This window comes from Scyliorhinus torazame, chromosome 9 (assembly GCF_047496885.1).
Source record: "Scyliorhinus torazame isolate Kashiwa2021f chromosome 9, sScyTor2.1, whole genome shotgun sequence".
Lineage (NCBI taxonomy): Eukaryota > Metazoa > Chordata > Chondrichthyes > Carcharhiniformes > Scyliorhinidae > Scyliorhinus > Scyliorhinus torazame.
The window spans coordinates 201,798,035-201,822,691 of NC_092715.1; the positions used below are offsets into that span (position 1 = coordinate 201,798,035).

General features: G+C 48.5%; 1 protein-coding gene across 2 annotated transcripts in view; it reads right to left on the reverse strand.

The window, feature by feature from the left end:
* The window catches only part of pax5 (paired box 5), a 330,945-nt gene that overhangs the window by 205,322 nt on the left and 100,966 nt on the right, over positions 1-24,657 (reverse strand). For both annotated transcript variants that reach the window (XM_072516984.1, XM_072516983.1), the window contains exon 6: positions 8,236-8,411. In XM_072516984.1, the coding sequence (XP_072373085.1) occupies positions 8,236-8,411 (176 nt within the window). The remainder of the gene's footprint in view (positions 1-8,235; positions 8,412-24,657) is intronic.

Below are 24,657 nucleotides of genomic sequence, written 5' to 3' on the forward strand. Positions count from 1 at the left end.
CGCACCCCCCCCGGCGATTTTCTGACCCGGCGCTGTCATAATATACACCAGTATATCATGGTGCAGACACACACTGATGGACACAGAGTGGGACCAATCAACACACACAACACCGCAGCCAATCACCAGTTAGAGCACACGCACTATAAAGACATGGGGCATCAGAGTTCCCGCTCATTCGAGCTGCAGCTAGCTAGGAGGACAGAGCTCACAGCCTGCAGCACAGACATTCACCATGTGCTGAGTGCATCAACTGGGTAGGACAAGGCAAAGGTCTTTAGTTAAAGCTAGTATCGTGTTAACCCACAGTCAGAGTATGTTACAACAGTTAATGATTCAATAAAATAGCGTTGCACTATTTCAAGTGTTGGTGACCTGTATGTGTTCCATGGATCCAGAACACCCAATACAACAGGCGCAGGCTCAGAGAATCCCAGCCCATACCTTTTTATTAGAACAGTAAAAGCTACATACAAGGCCAAATGGTGCAAACACTAATTTTGTGTTGGAGAAAAAGGGTACCCTCCCATCCGTACCAATGTACAGGGTGGGGTGTAGGATACTCTGATTAGTAAAACAGTTCACAACGCAGTTGTACAAAAATCAAACGGTACAAGTATTAAACTTTGCGCTGGAGAGACCAGATACCTTCGCCTCTGTACCAACAGAAGGGAAAGGAAGGGGGTGGTTTGGAGAGAGCGGAAAGGAGGGTAGTGGGGAGGGACGGAGGAGTGGTTCCAATAGGACACTGCCTGAGCTATCTACGGAGGCAGAAAAACAAAAGAACCTTTAATTACGATGTGCCAGATTCCGGGAGTCAACCAGACAGGGTGAGAGACGACACAATGTGTCGCCCCTCATGTGCATCCTCCGCTCTTGACACTGGGCAGCTGACAGTCTTCGGACAATCGCCCTCCGGGCCCGAATCCTCCGCCACACTGAGTGTGGCGGGCGACACAGGCCCACCTACCAACCCAGGGTCTGCCTTGATCCCCGATAGGTGGGATCTCCTCAGGCTCCTCCAGGGGCCCCGGCCCAGTGGGAGGCGGTGGTGCTGATGCCTGCTCCGCCCCCGCCGCCTGGTCACCGACAGGCCCCGCAAATAACTCCATAAACAGGTCCGGGATGGTGGCAGAGGTGCCCGAAGACAGCGGTTGGGACAGAGGGTCATCCAAACTATAACCCGCTAAGATCCTAAGAAGCAGGAGGCTGACCCCCACCCCTGAGAAATTGAACAAGTCCGAGGTGCTAAATTGTACTGGGTGGAACGGGCCAATATTAATTGTACTGGGTGGAACGGGCCCTCGAGGGTCCCGTCCGACTCCGAAGCACCCTGCTCGGGGGACAGCGGCAGCTGCTGGCATTTCCTCACTACCCCCCCCCCCCCCTCTCTTTTCTTTCGGGGACTGGGCATGACATCTATGGAAAAGAACCTGGAGTGACGCCGTTTGCTGGGGAGAGGGTCACACACCGGGGAGACCTCCATCTCTGGAGGCCCCTCCAGGCTGACTCCTTGACCCTCAATGCTTCTCTCCCGAATTTGTAGTGGGACAGAACACCCTCTGGTTCGAGATCACGCACCTCACTACCGCCACCCACAGGGGCCTGCACAGAAGTGTCGCCAGGTCTGGCATCCAATGGCAAATGTCACCGTGCTGAGGGTGTTGCTGGGTGATAGTGGGGTGCAACGTAACGGTTTCACCCGAGTCAGTAGCCAAGGGCACTGGGTCAGTCAGGGTCAGAGGGTCAGAAGGATCCAAACCTGCCCACCTCGACCAAACCAAAGGGAATCATCTCAAATCAAGGGAGCATTGCATTCTATTGATGGAACTCATTTTCAGCTCCTGCTCCCTCCCTCAATTCACCATTGAAGAGAATGAATAATCTGCTAAACTCGCCAAGGAGAGGCTTATTCTACTACTGTTGCGACTCTTATTGCATTAGCTATGATTTAAAATTATTTTCCGGAGCCCACCTAGGAGATAGCATCTTGAAGGCCTTAATTTTAACTGCTCCTCCCCCCCTGACAGGGGTAGAGGGATTTGAGAGAGTCTAAAGTATTGGGATCAATCAACCTGTCTCTAATCCAATCTCTAATTGTTGAAACTTTAACTGTCCCAAATCAGGCCATCAGTAAGGCTTCCTCAAAAGGTAGGCGGGTGCCTAGTTACACAATGGGGCCTGGTATCATAGAATTTACAGTGCAGAAGGAGGCCATTCGGCCCATCGAGTCTGCACCAGCTCTTGGAAAGAGCACCCTACCCAAGTCCACACCGCCACCCTATCCCCATAACCCAGTAACCCCATCCAACATTAAGGGCAATTTTGGACACTAAGGGCAATTTATCATGGCCAATCCACCTAACCTGCACATCTTTGGACTGTGGGAGGAAACCGGAGCACCCGGAGAAAACCCACACACACATGGGGAAGATGTGCAGACTCCGCACAGACAGTGACCCAAGCTGGAATCGAACCTGGGACCCTGGAGTTGTGAAGCAATTGTGCCATCCACAATGCTACTGTGCTGCCAATGATGATAGCTTCAGCGTCATTATGAATTATTCCTCCTCTTGTCCCTGAAAAAGCCACTCAGATTATTCCTTCACCCCACAGTCCTGATCATGTCTCATGGTTCCCCACCATCTCCCTGCCAGGGATCAATCGCACAGGATCCCAGCTGCACCCCCACTAAATTTCTAATTTCACCCACCGGTCAGGAATCCGGCAGCTGTCTGTTCGCATTTATTCAACTAAGGTCCTCCCTTTAAGATAGACAATTCTGTCATATCACTGGCCTTTCAGGGTCCCTCGCGTGTTATTGGGTCCTCCGCATTCTTTCCAATTCCCCATTAGGGTCCTGGTATGGGACAACTCTCTGTGTGGTTTCTTGCGTTAGAATAATGGGCTGTGGCCGGCACCCCCAACTCATGGTATTGCATGAGGGAGAGAGGTGTTCGCTTTGAAGAGTAAAAGATGATAATAGTAAGGTGACTATATTAATCATTAGCAAGTGGCAATTCACTTCCTCTTTAATTCAAATCACTGGTGTTCTGCACTTTATTGATTGATGTGCTAAGACTATTGGGGAAAATACAGATTCCTCTTCTCAGTATCTTGTAGACCATTTGTGCCAGGTTTGCTGCATAACTTCCAAGAGAGAAGTGAAACTGCTCATATTATAGATCAAAAGAATGTAAAAGCTAGCTTTTTTTTTAAAAGAAAGAGACAGTATGACAGTACTACGACACTGTGGCACAGCGGTTAGCACTGCTGCCTCACAGTGCCAGGGAGCAGAGTTCAATTCCAGCCTTGGATGGCTGTGTGGAGTTTGCACTTTCTCCCTGTGTCTGCGTGGGTTTCCTCCAGCTGCTCCGGTTTCCTTCCACAGTCCAAAGATGTGCAGGTTAAGTGGATTGGTCACGCTAAATTCCCCTTAATGTCCAAAGATGCAGTTAGGTGGGGTTGGTGATAGGGCAGGGGTGTGGGCCTAGGTAAGGTGCTCTTTCAGACAGTCGGTGCAGACTCGATGGGCTGAATAGCCTCCTTCTGCACTGCAGGGATTCCCTGGATACTAATAACCAAGATGATACCAGGGTTTAAAAGCTTAAATTATGAAGACATTGTTGTGTTATGCTGCTTTGGATAACACAGGCTGCTACTGGATGCAGTCTTAACTAAAGGATGTTCCAGACTCGGAAATTAGTTCAACGTGTTTATTGAACTATTAACACAGTTCTCAAATGAGTTCGACTCTCTGCTAATCTAACTGTAGTGACTCAGTCTAACTGTACCAGCTTGCTCCAGGCCACGTGCTGGGATGTGATGCTGCTGATCAACCCTGTCTAACTCTCTAGATGTCTGTCTGTGGAAAGAGGCAGGGTGTGAGTGCCTCATCCCTTTTATAGTGTTTATGTCATGTCCCCTTGTGGTGATGCCACCCCTGAGTGTCCTGACTGCCCATTGGTTGTGTCCTATTCTGAGTGTTCATTGGTTGCATGTTTGCCTATCATGACGAACATGTTTCATGAATTTAGCTTATATTCACTCTTAGTTTATAAAGTTGAGAGATAATCCAATCAAGGTCTTGAAAGTGATAAAATAATTTGGTAGGGTAGGTGGAGAAAAAAAAGTCCTCTAAAGGAATCTTAAATTTAGAGATGTGTCATTTGGGAATTAAACCAGGAAGCAGTTATTCATACACATTGGAGAGGAAATCTAGAACTCTCTTCCGCCAAATATCAATACTGGGTCAACTGAAAGTTTCACGGCTGAGATTTCTTGTTTTTGGTTGGGTAAGGATATCATGGCTTTTGAGCAGAAGCAGGTAGATGAAGTTGAAGAACAGATCAGCCATGATCTAACTGAATGGTGAAACAGGCTCAAGGGGCTGAATGGCGCTCCTGTCGCTATCTTTCTGTGTGACCTAATTATTACTCTATTTATTTTTTATATATATTTTTATTAGAGTTTTTCATTTTCACAAATAATGCAACAAAGCCTCAAAAGGGTTTGTACAAAACTGGAGAAAAAGACAGGAGAACACCAACACAGTTGGTTCAGCTTAATCATTAAACTTATAGGCGGCATGTGGCGCAGTGGTTAGCATTGGGACTGCAGCGCTGAGGACCCGGGTTCGAATACAAGCCCTGGGTCGCTGTCCGTGTGGAGTTTGCACATTCTCCCCGTGTCTGCGTGGGTTTCACCTCCACAACCCAAAGATGTGCAGCTTAGGTGGATTGGGCATGCTAAATTGCCCCTTAGTTGGAGAAAAAATAATTGGATACTCTAAATTTAAAAAAAAGAAAAAAAGAAATCATTAAACTTAGTGCCTCTGTTTATCCCGGAAAAACAGTGAATGGTTAAGCTAGAGAATGGGGTAGAAGAGGATAAAGCCATGAAATTATGGTAAAATGGTGCACATCTTCACATGAAGCGATTGCTCAAACAGCCAATGAAAATATAGGATAATATTTTTGCATTCATGTTCATATTCCCCCAACTCCAGTTATCAGTGGCACATTATAAATTATTTTTCTCAAATGTAAGACCTGCCTGTACCTCTGCAGGAGGCAATCAACAATTCTTCAATCACAAAAACAAAGAAAAAGACATACAAAAAATAATTTTGTGAAGATGTTAGTTCTAAGAGGGGTATCTTACATTTAACCGCAAAACGCAACAAATTCCCAAAATCTAGTACAGTACCAAGTGATCATTATTCCACATACCAATACAGAAAAGACCAGCAAACATTCATCCCATTAGATTGAGTAATTGCTGTGATCAGCATCTCCTTTCATATGGAAAATGAAAGGATAAAAGGATATCCAAAAGAGTAGGGGATCTCCGAGGAGCAGGATACCAGGATAAAGCCATAAACACATGGTACTCTGGTGTCTGCCCTCCTCCACAGGGTAACAAAGCAGACTCCTCAAAAAAGAGGAGATAAAGTATGCCAGCATAAGAACGAGAACCCAAATGCCCCTCCTGATTCTGACCCCACCCATTAGGATTTACAAGTAAGCACAGCACTACCGGCGTACCAAGTGAATATAAAAGACCAACCCAAGAAAGCACGAAAGGTTAGATATCCCAGGATTAACTGACCACACCCAGGCGTGCACCAGTGTGTACTTCCCTTCACTCCTTCAACACAAGAGGTGTCAATGATAGAAGCAAAAAAATAAACCCAGTCTTTTCCAGGAAACATGATCTGTCTGTACCAGGAGACGAGCAAGGATTCCATAATCCCAAAATAACCAAAATAGAAAAACAAATGACACCAATAGTTCTAATGGGGACTTCCCTCACCCACAGTGTGGCCTTAATAAGGCCATACCAATCATCTCCATGCCAAACCACCAACCCACAACCCTGCTGTGATGCTACTCATCTTATTTATAACTAAATTGAAGGATACAAAAAAATGTACGCCCTCAGTGTAAAAGCATGGATTAAAGCACAATTAAAAAATGGATAAATATTGCACAACCAACTCAACATGATTTTCACAGCATAACAGGCGAGAAACACTTCTGTGCTCATATATCATATACCGTTGTCAGATTAAAAGGCAATAACACAAACTCAGGAGTGAAATTAAAAAGGAACAAAGTTCAGGATTAATGATGAACTGCAGAATAGTATAGCGTCCACAGAGCTTGGAAAGGCCACAGCCATGACAGGATCGTAGAGCAACAACCAGAATCCATCCAGTGTTTCACCGCTTGCCTTGCACCTCCACTATGTCACAGTCCCAAAGCCCCGGTAAAGTGAAACCTAAGCTCCAGCGGGTGGCGAAGACCCGTCGTATCCGGCTGCCTCCAACCCTTCGCGATGAACACAAAGGATAGGTCAACGTAAGACCAGTGGTTGGATTCACCGACCAGCCCCAGGCCCTGAAGACTGGGTACAATGTGCTCCATCAAACTCTAAACACCCAACCTTCAAATCAAAATTGTGAAAGCGTAGCAGCCAGTTTTCAAATTCGGCCAGGAATTTATTCCCACCTCCCCTCAGGAGACCGGACGCATGGATATTCATTCTCCAGCCCCATCTCCCCGAATCAATCAGGGTGTTTGACATACAATGCAGCAGGATTTCCAAGGACTAGAGGCGAGCTCCCACTCAGGAAACTGGCCTAACAACTGACAGGATTCTCGGGCGAAATTCTCCCCCAACGGCGCGATGTCCGCCGACTGGCGCCAAACACGGCGCCAATCAGACGGGCATCGCGCCGGCCCAAAGGTGCAGAATGCTCCGCATCTTTGGCGGCCTAGCCCCAACATTGAGGGGCTAGGCCGACGCCGGAGGGATTTCCGCCCCGCCAGCTGGCGGAAATGGCGTTTGTTGCCCCGCCAGCTGGGGCGGAAATGCGGCGCATGCGCGGGAGCGTCAGCGACCACTGACAGTTTCCCGGCGCATGCGTGGGAGCGGCAGCGGCCGCTGTCAGTTTCCCGCGCATACGCAGTGAGGAGAGTCTCTTCCGCCTCCGCCATTGTGGAGGCCGTAGTGGAGGCGGAAGGGAAAGAGTGCCCCCACGGCACAGGCCCGCCCGCGGATTGGTGGGCCCTGATCGCGGGCCAGGCCACCGTGGGGGCACCCCCCGAGGTCAGATCGCCCCGCGCCCCCCCCCCCCAGGACCCCGGAGCCCGCCCACGCCGCCTGGTCCCGCCGGTAAATACCAGGTTTGATTTACGCCGGCGGGACAGGCAATTTCTGGACGGGACTTCGGCCCATCCGGGCCGGAGAATCCAGCGGGGGGTCCTGCCAACCGGCGCGGCCCGATTCCCGCCCCCGCCCAATCTCCGGTACCGGAGACTTCAGCGGGGGTGGGGGCGGGATTCACGGCGGCCTACGGCCATTCTCCGACCCGGCGGGGGGGTCAGAGAATGACGCCCCTCTTCTCTGCTTGATCCATTCTCTTTAGGATACCTTGCAGTTCATCAATGTGAGCACCAATAATCTGTGCTGAGGAGCTGAAACCGTCATCCACAACTTCACTCACAAAGACAGTCATCATCTCAACGCCAATGGCAGCGTCAAAGTGTATGCCTGCTCCCCAGCGAAACTGCCACTGCGAACTGAGCCCCACCCCCGGTCATCTCTGACCGCCTCAATCAAGCAGGATTTTATGACATAACCCAGCTCCCCATCGCCAAAATTTAACCAGGACCTTCCAGCAACACAGCACAGATCATACACATCGGGATCAAATAATTATGGGTTGTGCATTAGGAATGAAAAAAGGATGAAAAGATAGTAGTGCCAGAGCTCGTGAAAATGCAGCTACTCCTGTGTCTGTATCATATGACCCCCATTACTCTATTTCTAACACAATCTCTCCTTGGTCCTGCATTATTCCTATTTTTATATTATACCTCCAACTAAAGGTCAAGACTGTCCTTTTCTGCATGGTGCCCAAGGCAGGATGTGCCATCTCCTCATCCATTCACACCTTAAATAATTCAACTTCCTCAGGAACTTAGACACAGAAAGCCCACAATTTCTCATGGTCTGACACTTTGTTTGGAGCTTTCATCCCACTTACGATCAAAATTGAACTACTGACAAACTCATTTCACTTGAGATCCTTGGCTTTTCCTGGCTATTTAGTTGGCATCACTGTCTTCGATAGAAGAGAGATTCAACCTTCTAGCCTCTAAGGTCCATTGCAGCAAGGTTCATTTCAGTTTATAAATGAGAAGGTGGTGTGGAAGTGTTTATTCTCACCTGCTCTGACTTGATCTGTTCTGTAGTTGTGAAGATGTCTGAATAGTGCTGTCTTTCAAAGACTCTGTCTAACACTTCTAGTTGCTGCTGTGTGAAGAGCTCGCCACGCATCTGTTTCCGCAGAAAATCCCGGCTTGGGTGGGAGTGTCCGTTGTGCATTGGGTTTTCCTGAGCACCTTGACAAAAGAGAGACAGAAAGGCATTTAGCATTGTATGTTAAAGGTACTTGAGAGAAATCTGAACTGGACACATTGATGGACTTCTATCATAGATCGCTTCTTTAGACACCTCCAAAAAACCTTTTGGAACCCTTTGCACTAGAATAGACTTACTTAAGCTGCAAGGAGTGGGGAGTGATACCATTTAAAGGCACATGTATGCCACATCTGTTAAACATCAAAATGAATCTTCTATGCAGCAGGTTTAATTTTCAGCTATCAAATATGCAAATGCTTGCAAGCATTTAGCAGCTGGAAAGATCATTTCTATTGCTAAATATTATACAGCACAGTTAGAGAAATATGAGGAACAACAGGAGACTTCAACGCTGACAGTGAATGAACTAAAGGCACTACATTATTGTTATTTCTTTATATGCAAGTATAAAATTGTCAGCAGAACCCTACGAGGCTTTCTTTTTCAAATTTCCAGTTCTTTATTCTTCATTTCTCTCATGTGTAGAAACTCACATCACAATCTTTTTATTTAGCCTCCAATACAGCTAAAGATATTACTTTGTGTTCAAAGGCCTTTAGGCACAAAAACAAAGCCAATGATCTAATTTAGCAAATTCTGCAATATAAAACAAAACTGCATACTCTTCTCCCATGCTCCCCCCCCCCCCCCCGCCCACACACACTCATACACAAGCAACACACCCCTCCCCGCTGATCAAAAAAAATCATTTCTTTTTCTAACGGCAAAAGAAAGAAAAATCAGAGTTTTATGATTATATTTTAGCGATATATTTATTGCACAAATTTTAAAGCGAGATCATTATATTTCCTCGAAGATGGTTACAGTTTCTCTGTAAATCAACCTGAGTAAAAAATAAATCAACAGAGTTCCAAAAATACTTTTCATTTGTCCAAGATATCAGCCCATTTCAGTCATACTGATGGAGTTTCAGCTCTGTCTCCATTATAGTGAAGGCAGCTGGAGTCAGGGGCTGCCTGGAGTAGATTATATTCCCTATAAGATGGTCACCGATATATGATCTTCAACCTCTATTGATTGACCAATTTCACAAGCAAAGACTGGTGAAATGAAGCTGAAATGAACATCATGCTTTAACTCATTGAACCTATCAGCCCTGACTTAATCTGGCTGTCCACTCTCTTTGATAGAATTCAATTGATCAATCATGTTTTGGTGATAGTACCATTTCACTGGCTTATTGCTTCTTCATTTCAAAGCTTGACCTGTAAGATACATTTGGACGAGCTCCATACTCCTTGGATATACAGAGATCAGCTACTTCAATACTCACCTTTAATGATACACGTGCCCGTTTACAGTACAGCAGCTGGATGTGCCTGATCCTTAGACACTACCCCCACACTTTTTACTTTAATAAAATAATGAGTTAGTTTTCATTTTTCTCTGTTTTCTAAGAAGCCCTGTAGTCAGGTGGTCACAGACGCCAGTGTACATCCCAAATACCATGAGCTTAACTCCAAATAGCAGCTGTATTTCAAATCCACCTCTAAAAATGTCTGCTGAATTCTGCTGCTCCCTCCCTTCGTAATGCCACTACATCAAATATTTGGTTACAGAGCCAAGATTACGTAAGCTTGAGGCACTCAACCCACTGATTAGTTTAGTCATGAAGCCCATACATGTGACATTCCACGCCTTCAGTCACCTCAATCATATCGAACTACTTCATGAAACGCGCCACACCTCTGGTTCGCTCAGACTCAAACTTCGAGAACTGCAGGGAGTCTACTGTCTCCATCACATCTTCATTAAAGCAGAAAGCTTGTGATGGTGCGAGGGCAAAAGAGAGGAATGAGGCAGTCAACTTCTTCCATTTGTAAATCACGCAGATATCATCTTTAGAAAATGTATTAATTATCTTAAACGTGGCACATTGTGGCAGTCTATTGGTCTAATATGATACCATGGGTTGAGCCCTTGATTTGTCAGAGAGAAGGGTTCCTAGCTAAACCAAATAATTGGATGAAGGCAATCAATGGAAGAAAAATGTTCTCCTAATTCGAAAAGAAGTAAAAACATGTGACCAAGCTAACAAAGCTCTTAGCCTGAGTGAGAGAGCGGTGGTTACCTGTTCAGTGTTTCGGCCAAATAATGAAATCTAAGCATTATGATCTCAGGACATCCCAAAGCATTTCACAGCCAATGAGGTACTATTTATGACGTGTGGCACGATAGCACAGTGGTTAGCACAGTTGCTTCACATCTCCAGGGTCCCAGGTTCGATTCCCGGCTTGGGTCACTGCCTGTGCAGAGTCTGCACGTTCTCCCCGTGTCTGCGTGGGTTTCCTCGGGATGCTCCGGTTTCCTCCCACAGGTCCCGAAAGGCGTGCTTGTTAGGTAATTTGGACATTCTGAATTCTCCCTCTGTGTACCCAAACAGGCACCGACCGGAATGTGGCAACTATGGGCTTTTCACAATAACGTCATTGCAGTGTTAATGTAAGCCTGCTTGTGACAATAAAGATTATTATTAAAGCACAGTCCCTGTTGTAATGTAGGGATACTTTGTTCAATTAATCATGATTTTAGCTGCTTTCTTTTTGAAGCTCACTTTGTTGCAGGAACTAGCAAGAACAACAATGTGACAAACAAGTTCAACCATTACCAGCCAAACAGCAGCAGAGGGGAGATTTCCATTGAGCATTTTGTGTTAGCAACATTACAAACATAGTGGAGAGATTGTCTATGTTAATTACTGCCAGAAAAATCAAAAGGTTTTCTAATCGTATGTGTTTCAGTACAACTTTGCACAAAATAATCGACAGAACTCTGATAACTATATCAGGAACATATAACAGCCAAATGAGTCTTGGCACAGATGTGAAATAGTCCCAGATCCTATTGTAAGGGTCCTTCCTGTTTATTCCCTGTTTATTCCCTTATTTCCCCTTTCTATTTTTCTTTTGCCATTACACTTTTGATTAATGAATAATCAATGAATGTGTGTCATTGAGGCAAGTGGCCTGAGCCTTTTATTCAAGTAGAGGATTTCCGCAGTAGGAGCGGTCATTGTGCTAGTCTGTGCTGATTCCTGCTGGAGTTGTAGACTGACCGGTACCAATAACAGAGATTGGCTGGGACTCGGTTTGATTGATTTGGCTGGTGGGGTCTGAATTGGCCCAAAAGGCTGTGCTCTGCCCAAGAACAGGCGGTGATTGGATCTGATACCATTGGAATGCTTTTCAGAGCTCCAAGGGTTGAGTTTGATTTCAGTTTTGGTATTGGCAGCCTCAGGAAAGAACCTGCTATCCTCTCCTCTCCGTTTTACTCCAGAGAGGTTGTGTTTCTGACCTGACAGAGAGTTTGGATTAATCTATGGACAGGCAGAGTCCAGAACCGACCAATTCTCTCTCCTGAACAGCAACAGCAGAACCAACCAACTCTCTCTACAGAAAGATAGAGTTTCTGGTTGCGAACCTTAAGCTGACAGCACAGCTTGATGAGAAATATGGGGTTTCTCCAGAAAGCCTGCTGCCTGTGAGTACTGCATTTTCTAACCTACAGCGACCCTGAATGAATGAATGTCTCTACAAAGAAGGCCATGTAAACCAGAGACTTTAATCAACAAGCATACTGTGGAGAAAATGTTCTCAAGAACCACCATCCGAAGCAAAGACCCTTTTAACTTTCATCCTTATTATTTTTTACCCCTTTCACCCCCCCCCCCCCCCGTGTTTGTCCGTCTTTTCATCCATTTCCCCCCCCCCCCCTGTATTTGTCTATCTTATGTGTGCGGGTAGAGGGTGGGACTGATAAAGTGGGGAGTGGGGTTAACTTCTCGGTTATCTAGCTGTATTTACTGCATTTTTCATGATAATTCTTGTCATAAATAAACAGTAATTGTGTTTAAACTTTCAAATTTGGTGACTATAATTATTGGACAATCAAGGGCCAAAGACTTCGGGAATTTTTATAAGAGTTATTGGTTAATTCACTTGTGTTGTGACTCTGGGATGACTGGGGCTGGAATTGACCGCGCATTGCCAAGGTGTCGTAATACCATTACCATACTGGAACATACAGACGTAATAATAATGCTGTGTTACGGTTTCGGATGAGCTGTTAAATCAAGGTCCTACCTGCCCTCTCACATAGATGTAATGGATCCCATTGCACTATTCAAAGAAGAGCAAAAGAGTTCTCCCAGTATCTTCGCCAACAATTATCCCTCAACCAATATCACTAACAACAGAATCCTCCTCCTTCAAGTGCCATGCCCTAACAGGACATTGGTAACCATGGGCTTGGTCCATGATTATGCTTGGCAAAGTTATGGCTGACCAGGAAACTCTCCCACCTGCCATCAGGAACATTGGGCTGATTTACAGGCTGACAATCAACCACATTTTGAACATATCTCCCATTGCCATCATGTCCTGATGGTGGGACTTAAATCCAGAGCTTCTTGACCCAGAGGCAGAGTCACTACCACTACACCACAAGAACTCCCACATTCTAAAGCAGATTATCTACTAATGTATCTCATTTCTCTTTCATGGGCACTTGATGGCTGCCATGTTTCCTATATTATATGACCACACTTCAAAATATTTATTTGATTGGAATGCACTTTGGGACATCCTAATGCCCTGGAAGGCATTATATAAATGCAATAATTTCTTTACATCTCTGTTTGACGAACAGATTCCAATATCCTAAAGCACCTACCTTCTATATACATGGAAAAATACATCTGTTATAGTGAAAGTCCTACCATATTATGATCTTTCATTTGTTATTTTGTAAAGACACATGTAACCCGCATACAGCAATGAAAATCAGCACATCCAGTCAGACATACTGAAATCTCTGTCCACCCACTAATTGGTTCCTTTAATTTTAAAGAACTCATTCCATTTAATGATTGGAGACTCTGTTGGGAGATGTATGTTGTATATTTCCATCAGGACAGTTTTAAAATGAGAAGCAACGACTCTATCATTTATTTATTTTTTAATAAATTTAGAGTACCCAATTCATTTTTTCCAATTAAGGGGAAATTTAGCGTGGCCAATCCACCTAACCTGCACATCTTTGGGTTGTGGGGGAGAAACCCACGCAAACACGGGGAGAATGTGCAAACTCCACACAGACAGTGATCCAGAGCCGGGATTGAACCTGGAACCTTGGCGCCGTGAGGCAGCAATGCTAACTACTGTGTCACCGTGCTGTCCCCGCAAGGACTCTATCATGTTCCACGTACTGGACAGTCTTCCCATCAATATTAAGAACAAAGTAAATTTCAAGCTAAGCTGTTTGCTGAACTCCAACTTACTGCTTCTCTATTTCATGAGTCTGTGGTCAGTTCGTAAGGTTTTGTCCTCCAACTCACAATTTAACAAAGCTCCAGACTGAATTAGTGTGGTTCCAACAAAGGTTTCACTATTTATAGAAAAGCTGTTTACGGTGAATTTGTTCACCCGTCTACGATATGAATTTATTATTATGCCACCTTAGTCTGCAATTAAAATCATTGCAATATGCACCATACTTCCATGGGACACTGCAGCTGCCAACAATACTACTTTTCTCATTGAAAAGGTAGTTTTTTCAATCCCTATGTGCTGTTTATTTATTGTACCCTGCTTTCTACAGGCCCAGTTGTGGACAAGTCAAATACTGCTTGTGAGGGCTGCTGCACAGGCAATCCATCAAATCATTCCACCTCCTCATCTACTCCAGTTTAAAAATGTAGGACTGAATCACTTAACTTTATTGACACTTCATTTGCCAAACACTCCCAGTGCATGAGGATCATCTGGTGCTCTGCCCAGCTGTAGTTGCAGACTTAACACATCCCTTGAGTCCAGAGAAGCTGGCATCAGTTGTTGCCATAACAAACTCAATTGTTCTCGGCCGTGCTCGAGCAAATAGAGTCATTAATTACATTCTCTCAACTGCTGTTGGTTGAAACAGCAATCAGTGTGAGACTGTTCATTGCCTTCTCTCAGGGAGCACAGACACATGCAGGAAAAATAAACTGCAACCTGAGCAGAACCCCACTGACTCGACAGTGCTATGGCGTGCACAATAACTGCTGTCACGCTGATCCTGGGGGTTCAACCACATTTATTTGCACTGAAACTGCGATGTGGGGAAGGGATCACATTAAGAGATCATTTTTATCTCATAACGTCAATTTACTTATACTGATTGACTTCCTACCTTCAAAAATCAATTAAATTGCAAATCTCTTCAAAGGGTCAACCCTTTCCTCTCTCCTTCCCGTGGTTCGAACATAATTTGATTTATTTTCCTTTCTATACCATAAAGAAAAATCGATATCTTTGTGGAGGCCTTTGCTGCAGATATTCATATACTTAAGACTCCAGTTCCTTACAATAGCCGACCATCAGTGCTGATTGTATCAGATAGAAATGTTCCTTCAGCATATCATAGTGACTCTTCCATTTTCAGAAGATCTATCGGCATTTAGTTATTGATATTTCTCTCTCTCTCTTTTGCTTCTAATTTGAACAGGTTCACTAACCGGTGTAAAATCTGTTGCGGGGTTCTTTTCATTTCCCCTCCCTGTTGGTCTCAGGATTTTTATCAAATTGTGAATGGTACAAATTAGTAGCCAGTCGAGGAAAATGTGCGCTATTTCTTTTTTGAATTATTGACATTCTTTTCTACAATTAATTTTTTGACTGTGATTTATTTATTTGCAAAAGCCTTCGGATACTGAGCAATAACCTTTGGCCAGAAAGGGGAAATGGTCTTAGGACAGTTGACGTTCATCTAGTCTGGCCCACACCGGGTTGCTGGAGGTGCAGTTGTGACAGTCTGAGGACCATTGTCCATTGTGATGGCTCCTTGGGGCAGTGTGTCCTATGGTCCAATGTGCCATCTAGACTGCATCAGAAAAGAGTTAACAAAAGTGCCTTTGAATGATAACCCTCAGACTCCAAACTGAAACTGATAAACTGATAGGATTAGATGTGGTACAGTCAGAGGTCGTAGAGAATAAACACCGTCATAGACCACTTGGCCATACTATCCTGCTTGTGTGTTGTAATTTCTATGCTGCTGCACCCCTGACCACTTCATCTGAACTATTTACAGAGGAGTTCTCAACTTATATTTGTTTTAATATTATGTAAGCAAATAATTCTTCACATTTTCAAATAATATTTAAGAACGTAATGTTTATATGCACTTGTTTAACTGAACATTCTCCAGGGCTGCTGAATATCAAGATCCACAGGGTTAAAGCTCACTGATGATAAAGAGACTTCACAGTTGGAAGACCTTTGAGTTCTTCATGTTGTTATGGAATTGACCGATCAGTGCAGGCACACACAGGCGGTAGGTCATGGTTAGACTGCCCACCCACATCACTGCAAAGCGAGGACTGAGAGCTACACACTGGCACTGTATTAGTAGCGCTGCTCGTTTTCTACCAATTAACTCATGACAGAATGCCCAGTTTTTCTCAACCAGTAAAAAATTAGGGGCATTCTACTTTAAAAATAAACAGGTGGCATGGTGGTTAGCACTGCTGCCTCACAGCTCCTGAGACCCAGATTCAATTCTGGCCTTGGGTGACTGTGTGGAGTTTGCACCTTCTCCCCGTGTCTGCATGGATTTGCTCCAGTGCCCTGGTTTCTTCCCACAGTCCAAAGATGTGCAGGTTTGGTGAATTGGCCATGCTAAATTGCCCCTTAGTGTCTAAAGGTTAGGTGGGGTTACAGGGATAGGGCAGGGGATTGGGCCTAGGTAGGGTGCTCTATCAGAGTAAGGGACCAGTGCAGACCCGATGGGCTGAAAGGCCTCCCTCTGCACTGTAGGCATTCTATGATTCTAAAAGGCAGCCGTGTCAAAGTGAAAACAATACAAGATGAATCCTTGGAAGTAATTTCACTTCCAAAGCCCCAGAGTAGCAGCACTCACCAGTATAGCTGTCGTGTATGAGGTATTCCCCCATTCAGAATGTACTCCAATCAGGGGCAGGAGTCTCCGCAAACTGGCACGATGTCCGCTACCCGGCGCCAAAAATGGCGCGGATCACTCCGGCGTCGGGCTGCCCCAAAGGTGCGGAATTCTCCGAACCTTTAGGGGCCAAGCCCTCACCTTGAGGGGCTAGGCCCGCGCCGGAGTGGTTTCCGCTCCGCTGGCTGACAGGAAAGGCCTTTGGCGCCACGCCAGCTGGCGCCGAAAGGACTTTGCCGCGCGACGCATGCGCGGGAGCATCAGCGGCCGCTCACAGCATCCCCACACATGCACAGGGAAGGGGGGTCTCTTCCGCCTCCGCCATAGTGAAGACCATGGCGAAGGCGGAAGAAAAAGAGTGCCCCCATGGCACAGGCCCGCCCATCGGTGGGCCCCGATCATGGGCCAGGCAACCGTGGGGGCACCCCCCCGGGGCCAGATTGCCCCGCGCCCCCCCCCAGTACCCCGGAGCCCGCCCGCGCTGCCTGCTCCCGCCCGTTAAGGTAGGTGGATTAATCCACGCCAGCTGGAAAGGGTTGACAGCGGCGGGACATCGGCCCATCGCAGGTCGGAGAATCGCCGGGGGTGGGCCCGTCGACCGGCGCGATTCCCGCCGACCGGCGCGGCGCGATTACCGCCCCCGCCGAATCTCTGGAGGCGGAGAATTCGGGACACGGCGGGGGCGGGATTCACGCCAGCTCCCGGCGATTCTCCGACCCGGTGGGGGTTCTGAGAATCACGCCCCATATGTTTGTACTTTTGTGCAGTTTGTAACAGAAATTATCTGAATAGCGCTGCCTCCATAAATGTTATTGCAACGTCACTACTAATGCTATTTTTTAAGCATACTGCAGCTTCCCTAAGTCCTTCTCCCAACCCCTTCACTCCCTCCCATTCAGCACTTGCCTCTCTAACTTGCCACTTCTCCCTATCAACTCTCCCATTCACCACTTCCCCCTCTCAACCTTCTCACTCACCACTTCCCCCTCTCAACTCTCCCATTCACCACTTCCCCCCTCAACTCTCCCATTCACCATTTCCCCCTCTCAACCTTCTCACTCACCACTTCCCCCTCTCAACCCTCCCACTCACCACTTCCCCCTCTCAACCTTCTCACTCACCACTTCCCCTCTCAACCCTCTCACTCACCACTTCCCCCTCTCAACCTTCTCACTCACCACTTCCCCTCTCAACCCTCTCACTCACCACTTCCCCTCTCAACCTTCTCACTCACCACTTCCCCTCTCAACCCTCTCACTCACCACTTCCCCTCTCAACCCTCTCACTCACCACTTCCCCTCTCAACCTTCTCACTCACCACTTCCCCTCTCAACCTTCTCACTCACCACTTCCCCTCTCAACCTTCTCACTCACCACTTCCCCTCTCAACCTTCTCACTCACCACTTCCCCTCTCAACCCTCCCACTCACCACTTCTCCCTCGCAACTCTCCCACTAGCAAGTTCCTCCTTAACTCTCCCACTCGATACTCACCACTTCCCCTCTCAACCCTCACACTCACCACTTCCCCCTCTTGACTTTCCCCACTCACTACTTCCCCCTCTTGACTCTCCCACTCACTACTTCCCCCTCTTGATCCTCACACTCCCCACTTCCCCTCTCAACTCTGCCACTCACCACTTCCCCCCCAACTCCCCCACTCACCACTTCCCCCCTCTTGACCCCTCCCACTCACCACTTCCCCCTCTTGACCCTCACACTCACCGCTTCCCCCTCTCAACTCTCCCACTCACTACTTCCCCTCATGATCCTCTAACTCGCTGCTTCCCCTCTCCACCTTCCTAGTCAGGTGATGGAATCAGCGAGCGAGGGGTTGGGAGAGGGATGCAGTGATAAGTTCCATCTGCCACTCCTCAAATTCCCAATACATACCCCCTTACAAATCACTGGCTGACACCTCACACCCTCCCCACATTCGATCTTCGTACTTGTTCCTCAGAACGCACTCGCACCCACCAGCACAACCCTTTCATGTCCAGGTGCAGTGCCCACACATGCCACCTACTATGTACCCCCTTGACCCATCAAGCGTGCGGCTCACAATGCCCTCTCTTTGTCACCGCAGAAGAAGGAGGCCTATAAAAAGCGGAAAAGGGCCACGACGGGGGCGGAGTACCAGAGATTCATGTCCCCATCCGCTTATAGGAACGGGCTCTGGAAATCACAGGGTTGGCCGAGTAGAGAGCAGTCACCGACAGCAAGGTTGGCCTGTGCTGCAGAGGTGAGGATCCACTGCCCCTTCGCCCAGCTGACCTGTCTCAAGTGAGTTATTCATGTCAGACAAAATGATCCTTCCCTCTTACTGACCACATGTCCATTATCTCGCAGGTTCACCATCTGATAAGGTCAGGCCATCTGGAGTCATACCATCCCGCCACTCAAGAGACCACTCAAAGGAGAGCTCCAACGAGATGACCATCAAGGCATCACAGCTATCACCCCCACCTTCCACTAACACAGAGACACACACCTCGGTGGGCGATATTAGTGGACAGGTTTCTGAGCACCACACAATTGCCGATACACATCAAGTGGAGGCAGAAACATAGAATCCCTACAGTGCAGATGGAGGCCATTTGGCCCATTAAGTCTACAGCGCCCCTTAGAGAGAGTACCCAACACAGGTCCACACCCCCATCCTCTCCCCTTAACCCCACCTAACCTTTTGGACACTAAAGGAATTTTAGCATGACCAATCCGCCTAACCTGCACATCTTTGGACTGTGGGACGAAACCGGAGCACCCGGACGAAACACGCACAGACACGGGGAGAAACGTGCAAACTCCACAGAGACAGTCACCCGAAGCCGGAATTGAAGCCGGGTCCCTGGCGCTGTGAGGCAGCAGTACTAACCACTGTGCCACCGTCTGTGCCACCATGCTACCCATAACATCCGAGGATGGGCAGCACAGTGGCGCAGTGGTTAGCACTACTCCCTCACAACACCCAGGTCCCAGGGTCGATCCCAGCTCTGGGTCACTGTCCGTGTGCACATTCTCCCTGTGTCTGTGTGGGTTTCGCCCCCACAACCCAAAGATGTGCAGGGTAGGTGGATTGGCCACGTTAAATTGTCCCTTAATTGGAAAAAATGAATTGCGTACTCTAAATTTTTTTTTTTTAAATCATCCAAGGGAGTCAGCAGTCGGAGGTCTGCTGGATCCCAGGACACAGCTGGGTCCCAGTCAGAAACCTAACCTCTAACAAAATTCTCCCAGAGCTGATGCAGATGATAGGAAACAGCCGTGATATTCAGGAGGGAATATCAGCAGCATTTCAGCACGTGCATAGCCAATTGGAGGCGTCCCAAAGTCTACGGGCACAGGAGATGATGCCAGCTATGCATGGCACCGAGGCCAACACTGCTTGGCTGGTGACCGCTGTGGAAAGCTTGGAGCATGATGTCCGGGTCTTGAGTGGTGGTGCCCGAAGCATGGCTCAGTCTATGACGACCATGGCTGAAGGCCTCAACATCATGGCCCAGTCGCTGAGTGACATGTCCCAGACACAGGTGGACATTGTCGAGGCACTGCAGAGCGTGGCCCAGTCACTGAGGAGCATTGCTGAGGGTGTTGATACCATGGTGCAGCCAATGGGCATCCGCCAGGACTGGCAGAACCAGAAGATTCAGAGGCCTCTGAAGATCACTCCAGCTGCCCCTCTGTCTCATGGAGACCCCAAGGCTCCGACGGGCACCATCAAGGAGGAGGAATCACTGGAGGCCAACCCGGGGCCTGCCACCAAGGAGATGACAGCTGTCAGAATTCTTCCGAATCCCGCCCTTAATTGGAATATATATAATTCGGCACTCTAAATTTATTTTAAAGAAGTATCAGTCTTCCACATGAATCGAGTGATGCAGACATCACTCCAATCTTTGACTCAAACAATAACATAATCCAGGAGGTGCCCAGACACGGGATTCTCCCTTCTGAGGGACTAAGTCCCCACGCCGGCGGGAGAACCGGTGCCAATCACTCAGGCGTCAACAGCCCTCGAAAGTGCGGAAAATAGGTTCAGAAAGTTAGCATGCAGGTGCAGCAAGCAATTAGGAAGGCAAATGGCATGTTGGCCTTTATTGCAAGAGGACTGGAGTACAAGAATAAAGAAGTCCAAAGGTGTATGGGTTAGGTGGATTAGCAGTGCTAAATTGCCCCTTAGTGTGTCAAAGATGTGCAGGTTAGGTGGAGTTACAGGGTATGGGGAGATAAGGTAGGGATGGGGTGCTCTTTCAGAGGGTCAGTGCAGACTTGATGGATTGAAAAGCCTCCTTCTGCACTGTAGGGATTCTATGGAAGTCATGTTACAATTATTCAGGGTTTTGGTAAGACCACCTCTGGAATACTGTGTGTGGTTTTGGATTCCACATTTAAGAAAGGATATACTCTCAATGGAGGCGGTGTGGTATTATCAGGTATTGCAGCACCCGAGAGGCTGAAGTTCCATTGGTCAAACCTGGGGGTTTACCATTGGCTGTATAGTATGTAGCTCTGCCCAGATAGGCGGGGTATAAGAGTTGGTGCCGTCCCAGCAGCCCTCATTCTGTACCTGAGCTGCTGGGGAACAGTTCTAGTCTATTAAAGCCTTCATGCTTTAACCTCATCTTTGCAGTAATTGATCGTGTATCAATTTAATAGACTACACTTAAGCAGAGAAGATGGATCACCGAATCAAGCCAGAGTGTCTGCAACTCAGTCCCCATGCAGCGAACTTCCCCAGGGTAGAGGGGTCAATTACTAGGGGGCATAGGTTTAAGGTGAGAGGGGCAAGGTTGAGAGTAGATGTACGAGGCAAGTTTTTTACGCAGAGGGTAGTGGGTGCCTGGAACTCGCTACCGGAGGAGGTAGTGGAAGCAGGGACGATAGGGACATTTAAGGGGCATCTTGACAAATATATGAATAGGAAGGGAATAGAAGGATACGGACCCAGGAAGTGTAGCAGATTGTAGTTTAGTCGGGCAGCATGGTCGGCACGGGCTTGGAGGGCCGAAGGGCCTGTTCCTGTGCTGTATATTTCTTTGTTCTTTGTTCTTTGAACTCAGCGGCGATTTTCAAAAACTGGTTGGTGTGTTTCATTGGCTACGTTGAGACGGCTGGAGGCACCCCCACGGGGGAGCAAAAACTGCATCTCCTGCACTCAAGGATAAGCCCTGGGATCTACACCCTCATCGAAGAGGCGGAAGACTTTGATGCAGCAATCGAACTTTTAAAAGGACATTATATCCGCCCAGTAAATCAGGTCTACGCACGTCACCTGCTTGCAACGAGACGATAAAGCCTCGGGGAATCGTTGGAGGAGTTCTACCGCGCGCTACTGGTGCTGGGCAGAAGCTGTGGCCTACCGCAAGTTTCGGCGAGCGACCACACAGAACTCTTAATTCGGGATGCCTTCGTAGCAGGTATGAGCTCCTCAAGAGATCCGCCAACGTCTTTTAGAGAAAGACATCCTGGGACTTAGGGAGGCATGGGCCCTGGCGGGGTCCATGGACGTTGCCTCCATGAACGCACAATCCTACGTGCCCGACCGTGCGGCGGCCCCCTGGGCAGCGTGGAATCCCTCAGCGGCAGCCCCACAGACCTTCCCCCTGTCCCCACAGGCCTGCGCTGTAAGGTGGCCCGCCAACTCCGATGGGCCCCACTGCTTCTTCTGCGGGCAAGAAAAGCACACCTGCCAGCGCTGCCCGGCCCGCACATCCACCTGCAAAGGGTGCGGCAAGAAGGGCCATTTTGTGGGGGTCTGCCAGGCACGAGCGGTGGCCGCGGTCTCCAGCGGCGACTCCGGGCTGCCACAGCGAACTTCCCCTCGGACCCCAGGTGGCCAACAGTCACCGCCACCCCCATATCCTAGGGCCAAGTGCGGCCCACAGGCGCCGCCATCTTGTTCCCCAGACACCGTGCTGGACGGATGGGTGCTGCCATTTTGTCCATCTCCTACCACCATGTGTGATCCATGGGAGACGCCATCTTGGATGGGGCCCCAGGACCCCAGCCCAGCCGACTATACACTGCCCGATCAAAATTCACTGCGTCTGGCCTCGGTGACTCTGGACCAAACTCGACATCGAACACTCTCAACAGCAACGACGACGGTCTTCATCAACGGCCACGAGACGTCCTGCCTGATCGACTCTGGAAGCACGGAGAGCTTTATACACCCCGACACGGTAAGGCGCTGTTCACATTTTACCCACCCTGTAAATCAAAGAATCTCCCTGGCCTCCGGTTCTCACTCAGTGGAGATAAAGGGGTTCTGCCTAGCAAACCTCACAGTCCAAGGAAGGAAATTCAACAATTTCCACCTTTACGTCCTTCCGCACCTCTGCGCGGCTACACTCCTGGGGTTGGACTTCTAGTGTAACCTGCAAAGACTGACCTTCAAATTCGGCGTCCCTATACCCTCCCTTATTGTCTGCGACCTCGCGACCCTTAAGGTCGACCCGCCGTCCCTGTTTGCGAACCTCACGCCGGATTGCAAACCCGTCGCCACCAGGAGCAGATGGTACAGTGCCCAGGACCGGATCTTTATTAGGTCCGAGGTTCAAAGGCTACTAAGGGAAGGGGTCATTGAAGCTAGCAACAGTCCCTGGAGAGCCCAAGTAGTGGTGGTAAAGACCGGGGAGAAGCATAGGATGGTCATTGATTACAGTCAGACCATCAACAGGTTTACGCAGCTGGACGCGTACCCTCTCCCCCGTATATCCGACCTGGTAAACAGGATCGCGCATTATAAGATCTTCTCCACGGTGGATCTCAAGTCCGCCTACTACCATCGAGGCAGATGGGTGGCGCTATCAGTTTTTAAGGGTTCCCTTCGGTGTCACTAACGGGGTCTCGGTCTTCCAACACGAGAGGAACCGAATGGTTGACCGGTACGGCTTGCGCGCAACGTTCCCGTATCTCGATAACGTCACCATCTGCGGCCATGACCAGCAGGACCACGACACCAACCTCCGAAAATTCCTCCAGACCGCTAAAATCGTCAACTTAACGTACAATAAGGATAAATGCGTATTTAGCACTGACCGTCTAGCCATTCTCGGCTACATAGTGCGAAATGGAGTTATAGGCCCCGACCCTGGACGCATGCGCCCCCTTATGGAGTTCCCCCTCCCTCACTGTTCCAAGGCCCTGAAGCGCTGCCTAGGGTTTTTCAGTTACTATGCCCAGTGGGTCCCCAACTATGCGGACAAGGCCCGTCCCCTGATCCAATCCACAGTTTTTCCCCTGTTGATAGAGGCTCGCCAGGCCTTCAGCCGCATCAAAGCAGACATTGCAAAGGCCACGATGCACGGCATCGACAAGTCCCTCCCCTTCCAGGTCGAGAGCGACACTTCTGATGTAGCTCTGGCGGCCACCCTCAACCAAGCGGGCAGACCCGTGGCCTTCTTCTCACGTACCCTCCATGCTTCCGAAATCCGCCACTCCTCAGTCGAAAAGGAGGCCCAAGCCATAGTAGAAGCTGTGCGACACTGGAGGCATTACCTGGACGGCAGGAGATTCACTCTCCTCACTGACCAACGGTCGGTGGCGTTCATGTTCGATAATGCACAGCGGGGCAAGATAAAAAACGACAAGATCTTGCGGTGGAAAACTCTCCACCTACAACTACGCCTATCGTCCCGGGAAGCTAAACGAGCCTCCTGACGCCCTGTCCTGCGGCACATGTGCCACCGCACAAGTGGGCCGCCTCCGAGTCCTCCACGAGGACCTCTGCCACCCCGGGGTCACTCGCTTTTTCCACTTTGTTAAGACCCGCAACCTGCCCTACTCCATCGAGGAGGTCAGGACAGCCACCAGGGACTGCCAAATCTGCACGGAGTGCAAACCGCACTTCTACCGGCCAGAGAGGGCACACCTGATAAAGGCTTCCTGTCCCTTTGAACGCCTCAGCATGGACTTCAAAGGCCCCCACCCCTCCTCCGACCGCAATACGTATTTCCTGAACGTGATTGACGAGTACTCCCGGTTCCCCTTCGCCATCCCCTGCCCCGACATGACCGCCACCACCGTCATCAAGGCCCTCCATGGTATCTTTGCACTGTTTGGTTTCCGCGCTTACATACACAGTGATAGGGGGTCCTCCTTTATGAGCGACGAACTGCGTCAATTCCTGCTCAGCAAGGGCATCGCCTCAAGCAGGACGACCAGTTACAACGGGCAGGTAGAGAGGGAGACCGGAACAGTCTGGAAGACCGTCCTACTGGCACTACGGTCCAGGAACCTCCCAGTCTCCCACTGGCAAGAAGTCCTCCAG